General features: G+C 41.5%; 1 protein-coding gene across 1 annotated transcript in view; it reads left to right on the top strand.

Moving 5' to 3' along the window:
* zgc:92140 (uncharacterized protein C1orf21 homolog) overlaps positions 1-10,027 on the top strand; it is a 32,147-nt gene extending 22,120 nt beyond the window's left edge. The window contains exons 3-6 of the mRNA XM_010775203.1: positions 5,714-5,799; positions 7,230-7,297; positions 8,312-8,372; positions 9,189-10,027. Of these exons, the coding sequence (XP_010773505.1) occupies positions 5,714-5,799; positions 7,230-7,297; positions 8,312-8,372; positions 9,189-9,233 (260 nt within the window). The 3' untranslated portion in view covers positions 9,234-10,027. The remainder of the gene's footprint in view (positions 1-5,713; positions 5,800-7,229; positions 7,298-8,311; positions 8,373-9,188) is intronic.
* Positions 10,028-10,535: the final 508 nt, after the last annotated feature.

The raw sequence follows: 10,535 nt of genomic DNA, 5'->3' as shown, positions 1-10,535 counted from the left end.
CTCCGACTCAAGCCACTGACCCCCCCCCACACTCCTCTCTCGCACAATAACCGGAAAAGGCTGAGCTCCATTAGACCAACACTGAAGGCCGACGAGAGAAAATAGCAACACTTTCCACAACATCATGTTATTGATGTCAGCAATAATCACAGTCGGAGCAGAAATGAGAGTGGAGATATCGTATGTGGGACAGTATGTGTGTGGGATTGCCAAAGTACCCCCCAAACATGTTTACACAACATGGTGGCGTGCAGATTTCCCTGTTTCCTTTAAGAGTTTGTGTTGTTTTGAGACGGAGAGCAGCTCACTCTCTCCTGTGTGAGCATGTGCTGCTTCTGACACTCTGAAATGTGTGTGTCAGATGCAGAGAAGATAGTATGAACAGAAAGCAGGTGTGTACTTTGGACTGGTGATTTTCCACTGGTTTCTGCCAAGACACCAAAGGATCAATCCACTCTCGGGAATAAGTGGTATCTCTCAAAGCTAATTGTTTTAGAAGTGCCTCAAAGCTTTGATGGCACTTCAAACATACTGAACTTTCTTTATCAGATCACTAAATGAGCACCCTGTCAATATCTTCACAGTGGAAATCAAAAGAGCGGAACATACTTCTTCTCCGTCTTTTTTTTCTTATTATTCTTAATCTTTATACTTCTTGGTCTTCTTGTTATTATTATTATTATTATTATTATTATTCTATTCGACTACAGTTTCTTTGTACAGTGTTTGGAGAGCAGTACGCTGAGTTGAATGCTAGGCTGGTGTGAGTTTATTTTAATTTTTTTACAAGAACTGAAGAATAGAATTGGGAGGGATGAAACCCTCTTTAATGGTCACACATGCAGAGCACACAGCACACACAGTGAAGTGTGTTCTCTGCTTGTAACCCATCCTAGTACCAGGAGTCTAGTACTAGGAGCAATGGGCAGCTATTGTACAGCGCCCGGGAGCAATGGGAGTGGGGGGGTGGTGTATGTTATCGTCAAATTGGCATATCAAGTAAATATATGTGCTGGCTGTTTGTCCACATAATCATAATGGCTGTTTGTAAGATCTATTCAGAGTACATACTGTATATTTGTTGTGATTATTTGCGATCTGCATGCCCTGAACACCTGAGACCTGCTGCTGATGAATGTATGCTGATGTCCATACATTCAATCAAAAGCCAATCTACACCAACATGCCCTACCCCCTATCCATCTTTCTTCAGACACTGATTTTGAGTTATTCCATATGTGGCAACACATTGAAGCTGCCTCAGATTGTCCTCGGCTTCACGTATCAGAGAAACAATCTTCCGTCAGTAATTCCCTGATTTCAGCAACCTTATGGTTATGAGAAACTGCTGATGGCCAAAAGACACCAACGTTTGTTCACACAATATATGTACGTAATTCATTATTCTTTAAATATTGTTCTTCTAGTAGGACCCAGATACTCATTCAATGTGATTATTTAAAGGGGGCCTATTATGCAAATTGTTCAGGTTCATATTTTTATTTAGTGTCTCTACTGTGACATGTTTCCATGCTTTAATGCTCAAAAAAATCTTTATTTTTCTCATACTACCTGTGCTGCTGCACCTCTTTTCACCCCCTGTCTGAAACCAGAGCCCAGTCTGCTCTGATTGGTTTGCTGGTCGGCTCTGTTGTGATTGGTCAACCATTTTAGAGAAGTCCCCGCCCTTAGCTTATCACGTACAATGTGATGGAGTGCCAGCCAATAGAAGCGCAAGTGTTACATATTTGTGATGTCACTATGTTACGTGTGTGGGAGAGAAACTCCCTCTGGAGAGAACTCTGTGATTGTAGCCTGTATACACCTATATTACACACTAAGGAAAGGGAAAACCCCCCAAAATCCTAATAGAGCCCCTTTGACTGTGTATGATGAGTTTTCAGTCTGTCGTTGTCTGAGGTCAATATCTTATTTTGGAACTTCCCTATGTCGCAGGTAATTTAATTTATCTATTTTCCTTTTTGCTTATTGTTGGCACTTCAGTATCAAATCAAAAATGACATTTTGAGATTTACTGTCTGCCTTTTCCTGCTTTTCATAATGTCATCCTTTACAGCAACAGCCATGACATTTATTTCTCTGGAGAATATTAGGCTCAGTATTTCTTTTCTAAACTGATTGATGGGTATGATTTTTTGTGTGTGTGTGTGTTAGAGATGAGGAGTCGTGTTCAGGTGTAGAAGTCATGGCGAGGCCGGTGATGGCCTGGAGCCAGAGCGGCCGAGAGGCAGGACACACAGCAGGGAGGACAGAGTGACATAGCCCCAGGACAGAAACACCAAGATGGCTATTTAAATGAGTCACACCCAGACAAACGGCACACTTGCATAAAAGGACAAACGAGCTCATTCAAAGACACAGGGTTATCTGAAATAGAAACACACTTGTGCACGCGCACACACACACACACACACACACACACACACACATACACATACACATACACATACACACACATTCTCATGCACTATGTTTTTACCTTAAGGTCAGCGCACAGCCATTCTTTAATCAGAGAAGAGAAACATGTCCACATCACAAATCACAGCTTCTCAAAATAGTTCTTCCCTTTCATCTTCCCCTCTACGACGTTTCCCCTCCCCTCTCTCCCAAAGCAAGCCCCATCATCAGCGTGACGAAACATCAGCATGACGATGACAACCACACACACTCACACACACACACTATTGGCACGCATTGCATGACCAGTTTTTGCTGCTATCTCAATTAAAGCAATGTCTGTGATGGGATGAGTCTTGATCAGTGGAAGCTGGGTCACTTTGATCTATCCACACACGTCACATTAAGCGAACTGACTGACTATCCTGTGATGGGAGGAAAAAAACATTCAGCCAGTTTTACCAGTCAGGCTGCAGCTCACACAAATTATGATAAGACATTTTACCTAAACATTTCATTATTTGTATGTAGCCCACAGCAGCAGCTAGTTGTACCCATTCCTCTTCATCCGTATCCACCTCCAGGGGCCTTATGCTAATTTCCTGCTTCATATTTGTACTTTGTGTCTCTACTGTGACATGTTTACATGCTTTAATGTTCAAAAAGCTCTCATACTGCCTGTGCTGCAGCACCTCTTTTCACCCTCTGCCTGAAACCAGAGCCCAGTCTGCTCTGATTAGTCAGCTGGCTGGCTCTGTTGTGATTGGTCAACCCTTAAAGATGTCCCGCCCCTTAGCCAATTACGTACAGTGTGTTGGAGAGGTAGCCAATATGAGTGCAAGTGCTACATATTAATGTTACTATGTTCCGGAAGTAAACAAAGGAGTCCAATTGAGGTTTTTCAGGCAGGGGGGGAAGTGTGTGGGAAAGAAACTCACCCTTTTTAGCCTTTGCAGACCATTTACATGCAAAAAACCTATATAACACTAAGGGAAGGGGAAAACCCCAAAAGCATAAAAGGGCTTTTTTAAAAGAAAGGAATATCTTTGAAATGTAATGCATGTGGCTTGCTGCTTTTAATAGGCAGTACGGCAGAGGAAATGGCTCTTAATCTGTTTCCTTCTGCAGCACCATATGTGCTGCATGTTTACAAAGCAGATCTTAGTTTGGTGAGCCTGTGTAGTGTTATAATACCGTTCGTCTGCGTCGGCATGTTCAGACAGGAGCCGCTTTGCTCCGACTCGTTTACATTCCTGAGACAAACAGGACAGCAGAAAAGTAGACGCCGTTTATTTTTCTGTCATCTCTCCTTCGGCTTCCCTTAAATCTGCCAGCTTCCCTTCTCTTCTCCCTCTCTTTGAAAATTATTTCTCATCAGCTGCATTAATCTGACATACGCAGGCCGTATTTGGCCTACAGTGACGCATGTGTAAGATGTAGAAACACGCACACACTGGAGCACACACACACACACACACACACACACACACACACACACACACACACACAGGTGATCGAGGTGTTTGCAACAGAGGCAGGGTGGAACCTCTAAGCTGAGTACAAAGTGGCACAGACAGAAACACAGAGAAACCGACAGACTGCTGATAGAGGGAGGGCAAAATACAGTATGCAACAGATACGGCCCAGAGGTGTGTGTGTGTGTGTGTGTGTGTGTGTGTGTGTGTGTGTGTGTGTGTGTGTGTGTGTGTGTGTGTGTGTGTGTGTGTGTGTGTGTGTGTGTGTGTGTGGCTGCTTTATCAGTAAAATACCCAGCAGAGCGAGCAGTGTGCTTGTTCTGCTCAAGGTGAGGCTGGGTTTGGTCTTCTTAGCTAATGGTGAGTTTTAGCCATTATATAATGTTACATTACTGTAAAGGTTAATTCTGATAAGCCTTCATCCACTGTGCTAAAACAATAAGGCGGTGTCCACAATCACTCCCTATTTATACTGCGCTATAAACTGAGAGTAAACTATTATGTAGGGAACAGTGAGTGAACCAGGATGTGGTTTTTACCACAGGGTTGTTTGATTTATTGGTCTTTTTAAAGGGCAACATACTACAGTTAATGATTAATCAGCTGATCATTTTATTGATCAATCAATCCACAATTTGGTTTATAAAATATTAAACCTTGAAATTACATAAGATCATCCTAAAGACCGAGATGATGCCTTTATATCGCTCTATCTTGCTAAATGAACAGTTCAAACACACAACAATAAAATACAGTTTTCATCACAGTTCACTTTCAGACAAAGAGAAGTGTCTCATGTGATTGTTTTTCAATTCTGACGAACACACATAATCTGCTTGTGTTTTTCAGCTTGAGAGCAATTTAATGATCAGTATTTAACTGCGGCTCATAGAAATTGTGATGATAATTGTTCACCATTTTTCTGGCATTTTACACACTAAATAATTTCTGGCTTTATTGTAAAATGTGAACAGTAGATTTTGTATATCAGCAAGTTGCAACCCATTAATTTTAGCCTGTTGTCAAACCGCGAAATGCAAAGTTGGGGTCAGCAGAGGCTCACAATAATAGTACAATATCTAAAAATGAATGTGTTAATTATTGATGTAAACATATTGTAATACACATGTATTTTTACGCGGGCTGGACATACGACATGCATATTGCCCTTAACACATCCCATTCAGGCCCTTATACCCCTAGCAGTGATTTAGGATGCACATTGCGGGTGTGTAGCGCTGCTTTTCCGTTTTGAGGAAGTGTTAGAGTATCTAGCCATTGAGCTCCACTTAACTGTCTTAAAAGTCTAAGCTTTCCATGTAGTCTAGAAGCTGTTCCACTGATCTTTAATCCCTTCAAGCTTTCTCCTACTTATCTGCTCCATGTTTTTTCCCTTCTTCAATTCTCTTCTATATGCACACTCGCTCTTACTGTTGCTCATTTCTTTTTCTTTCCAGTTGCTGTAGCTTAAATGGAAAGGAGATGACTAGTGTTCTCCTACTTATCTCAGCTTTCGTGTCCACCCTCTGAAACACTGCATCAGGTTGTAGTTATTGGATTACCTTGGACTAATGATAATTTAAATCAATGGTCTTGGCATTGTTGACCTAACGCAGCGAGAGTACAGTGAAGTTGATATGACAAAGCTCAATCGTTTTAGCATCGTATTGATCAGGATGAATACGGTGAAGGTTTCGTCCCTGGGAACGCCTGATAAATACATGCTGTTGTTTGTTTCCCTTCCTGCCTCTCTCTGTCTCCCTCCTTTAATCATGCCTTTCTGTCTCTCTCTCTCTCTCTCCAAACCACTCTCTCCTCAGACGAATACAAGATGAAGGGCGTGGAGGAGGTGAAGTACATGAGAGGGGATGAAAACCGGGTGAACGCTCGCAACCAGGAGAACCTGGTGAGAGACACACACAGAAACACACACCATTATTTCAACTGACAGCCTGTCACCCACACTCAGACCTTCTTCTCTGACAGTTCAAGCAAACAAGCTCGTGTTTGTGTCTAAAGGCATCTCTGGTCAGCCTGCACATACACACTCATTGTCTCTTGTACACGAGCCTCACACGCAGGTAGAGACAACATGCTGGCGTGTGAGGAATGTGGGGGCTGATCACTCGGCTGGTTTGACTCCCTTCCTGCAAAATTGTGGTCTAAAACATAACAATAATTACCTGCTTAACCTGGCTATCAATCCCCTATTGCACATTCAGCGTGCAATGTATAAAACGTGGGCATGTTTACATCCTTTCAACACACTTAATGTCTGAAAAGTGTAATGGGTTTCAAGTAAGACGTCTTTTGCTTATTCAGTAAATCAGTTCAGTCTCAGTGGCGTCCTGGCAAGTTGTAAAACAATAACTAATGCAACCATATATCCTGATTTAAGATAAGATACATCTTTATTGATCCCATAAAAGGATTATGGTTATTGCAGCAGCATAAAGACAACCTTGTATATACTGATAAATAAAGAAGGTAAAAGAGGAATACAATTAAATTAAATACAAAAGCAGTGTCAAGCTGCAGCTAATTGATATGAATGCAGCTCAGAAGCCAGCCTGACATGATATGGACATCGACAAATCTGAAATGAAAGGTACTGCAGCACAGGAAAGGCAGAGATTATGTGCAAATAAATCAGACCAATTATGCTCGAATTACAGTGGGATGATTAGCTGTGATTAAAATGATCCAACAATGATTTAAAGACGTGAGGTGACGTTCCTAGTATCACTGGATTGTTTTTCTTCTACAACAAACACACAGCAGGATTCATTTTATTGCAAATGAAACACATGTTTGAAGTGCGTAAACTGTTTAAAATGGCTGCTTGTCTTGTTTTCTAATGAGAGGTATGTTGTTTAGTTGAGTTATGTAAGCCCCAAACCACAATTTTACACAGTCCCTGGTTAGAGCAGAATTTGTTTCCCATAACTTGTCATTACTGAAGCTGTAAGAGACACACACACACACACACACACACACACACACACACACACACACACACACACACACACACACACACACACACACAGTTGTATAAGACCTGCGTACATTGCACCTGTACCTGATAGCTGATGGCGGTTCTGCAGTAGCAGCTGAGCGAGGACATGATTTAATAACACAGGTTTGATTTGACATGTCCTCTCAGTGGTGTGGCTGTTAGCTGATATGAGTTGTTTGTTTTCTGCCTGTTTTATCGGTTTATAATGAAAACTAATTGTGTGTGTGTGTGTGTGTGTGTGTGTGTGTGTGTGTGTGTGTGTGTGTGTGTGTGTGTGTGTGTGTGTGTGTGTGTGTGTGTGTGTGTGTGTGTGTGTGTAGGAGAAAAGTAATGTGCAGTACAGAGGCAAACCGCAGAAGGAGGTTTCTTCAGCAAACATCAAATCAAAGTAAGTCTCCAGCAGCAGTCTGCTTACTGAAATACAAGCCTTATGGATATTGTATCAAAATAATTCCATCTCAGTATTATGCAACGCTCCAAATAAGAATGATATGAGTCATTGCTTTGTAATCAGCTTTCATTTAACTGTAAATATATTACTGTTTAGATTTTTGTGTTTCTATTATGTGTATTGATTTATTTTGTTTCTTTTATTTTTTATTCCTGTTTATTTTCTTGTTTATTTGTTGTGATGTACCTGTATTCTATGTAAAAAATAAGATTTCATATTCTAAGCAACTTACATCCTTGAACACAAAACACAAAAGTGTTAAATAAAAAGTATTCCGGGCAGCTCTGATAACATTAACGCTTGGTCACAAGTAGAGGTACAGTTTTTACAAAAAGGGAAACTCATGCTGTAGCCATCCAGTTTTTTATTTAATTTTGTGTAACTTTATAAGGTTAACAGGAAATAAAGAAAATACACATAAGAAAAAACGATAGTTATGCATGTTGTGTTAATATCATTTTGCCAGATCACTCTGATTGGTCCTCATAGGAGTCGCTACTTCCACAGAAAGTAGTTCCGGTGAAAACTGAAACATTTGTTTATAATCATAACGCGTGGTGATTTGCCTGAACTGACCCTTTTAATAAACCCAGCGTCCAATAACTTTAAGGATCGGTATGTTAATATTCTGATGTGTGAAGTAAGCGATATTATGTGTCTGGTTTTCATAACGCTGCCTCTTGGACTGTGTGTGTGTGTGTGAGACTGTGTGTGAGACTGTGTGTGTGAGACTGTGTGTGTGACTGTGTGTGACTGGGTTAATGCTTTATAAAATAATCATTTAAATTCCTACGCAGCCTTTCTCACACTGCAGGGAGGCTTGTGTGTGTTTGTGCTGTGTGGGGGGCGTAATGGAAAATTCTCATGATGTATTTGTTGCCTCCCTTCTCCTCGTCTCCAATCTCTAACTTCCTCTCCCCCTCTTGCTTTTCTTTTTTTCCTCTCCCTCAGTATTCACACGTCAGAGAGCCAGCAGGAATTTTTCAGGATGCTGGATGAAAAGATTGAGAAGGTGAGGGACGTGTGACTGTGTGTGACTGTGTGTGTGTGTATTTTTTTGTTGGCAGAAGCCGGGGGTTACAGGGGCTCAGGGCGTTTAAAGAAACAGCTGTGTCTTGACATTTAAAGAGACAGGCTCTACAACAACATCCATTATTCCTCATTGTCACACTGTTTCGCTCCACATTTGTGAGGGGGGGGGCATCGCTGCAGTGATGAGCACTTACTCTGCCACTTGAATCACTCCCGTTATCTCTGACTGTACATGAGGTAGCAGAGTGAAATTAAACTGAGTAATTCATCATTGTGTAATCAACTTGTATCTTAAATTTTCCATAGGTAGGTATATCAAATTCCAATAGCTGTCAGGTAAATGAATTAGAGTAAACATTTGAATTCCATTTGAATTGGAAATGGAGTAAATTAAATATATAAAACAACATGAAATAACAATTTGGGAACATGCTTTTTTGGAAAATATACTTAGTTTCCTCCCTCCACTGATTTTCAGCGTAACACTGCCTTGGTTTTAAAGCATCAAATGAGCTGTTAGACAAGAAGTTCATTTAGCTCTTCACCATGATGGAAGAAACAAAACAACACACCTGTCGGCACTTAACGGCAATTTCCTCTTCAAGTAGCTGCAAATAGACAAGGGGTTTGTTCAAAAGTGACTTGAGTAACAGGTGCGTCGGCGTTTGCTGAATTTAGATATGTCAGAACGAGACATTTAAAGTAGGTTGTTTCGGAGTAAATTTAAGTAGAGCACATTAGAGTAAAAAAACATTAAAATTATGCACATCTAATTTTCTCTCCCTTTTTTTTGCAGGGGCAGGACTTCTGTTCGGTGGAGAAGGAGGAACATGGGACATAGCAAAGAGGGCCCCCAAGGTCCACCCCAACAGAGCCTCCCAGTGCGTGTGTGTGTGTGTGTGATATATATGCGTGCTCGTGTGCCTGAGAGAGTTGAATCAGTGGTTAACCAATGGGGCGTTGATATGATGGGACAAAGTATGTGTTGGTTAAGCATGTGTGTTTTTGGACGTATGGCAAAGATAGTATTTTAATGGAAAGTGAAAGAGTGGGGAATAAATGTGAGAAAGAGAAAGAGAGATATATGGATACTGGAAGACTTTTCCGGAGAGTCTACAGCCCTCCTCAGACCCTCAGGCCCCCAACAGATGGATGAAAGGTGAAGATGGAGGACGATGTGACAGGAAGAATAATTTCCACAAGCAGGACAAGAGAATCCCTCTATCTGACCCTTCGTATCTGTCCGTCTGTACCCCCGCGGTTCGATCCTGAACATTTAACTCTTGCAAACGGACAAAGGTACTCCCAAAATGGAAGCCCAGAGAGGACAAATGTCTTTGGTGGGTGCGTGCTGGACTGAGAGACTCACAAGTGAAGAGGAGAGGAAGCGCTGGCAGGAAAAGATGGCAAAGCCAGAGGAGTTACGTAACACCGCCGGGATCCATACTGAACTTTTACGGCCTGCCTACTTCCAGCCAGGCCGGCCATGAGGGACTGAGAGAATGGACGAGGGCGTCTGAGGGATGAAAGAGTGAAAAAGCGATATTTTAATAAGAAAGAGTAGGGAGCCAGCAGATGAATTGCAAACTCAAAACTCCTCCTGCCTTCTAAAGTCAAGGGCCTTTTTTTTTTTTAGACAAACTTTTTTTAATTCTGTTTCGCAGCCACTTTTTCAGTTTTTTGTTTCTTTTTCTGATGATGTTTTCTCCTGTTTGTCTTACTCTTGGCTTCCTTCGTAGTGTATCATCATCATCATCATCAACTCCATTATCATCCTCCTCACTACAGCAGGCAGACTGAAGCTGTGTTAATTCAGAGCATCTGAACATCCTCCTCCATGAACCATAACAGTGAAGATCCTAGGGTGAAACACACATACACACACCTATACAAACACATATACAAACAAACATGGATTTTTTTATTGTACATATCGTAGCACACTCATTCCAACACATCTCAGTATGTACATACAAACCACACACATTATTGTATAATTTCACCAGCAGACGCTCGTGTGTGTGTGAAGATTTCCTGTAAAGCTCTATTTCTGCTTTGATTCAGTGTTCACACACACACACACACACACACACACACACACACACACACACACACACCCACCCAGGCTGAGCTCGAGAGGAGG

Source organism: Notothenia coriiceps, unplaced genomic scaffold, assembly GCF_000735185.1.
Source record: "Notothenia coriiceps isolate Sejong01 unplaced genomic scaffold, NC01 NC01_scaffold00015590, whole genome shotgun sequence".
NCBI classification, from domain to species: Eukaryota; Metazoa; Chordata; class Actinopteri; order Perciformes; family Nototheniidae; genus Notothenia; species Notothenia coriiceps.
Note: the sequence above shows the minus strand (reverse complement) of the source record. Positions and strands in the feature narration are given on the sequence as shown.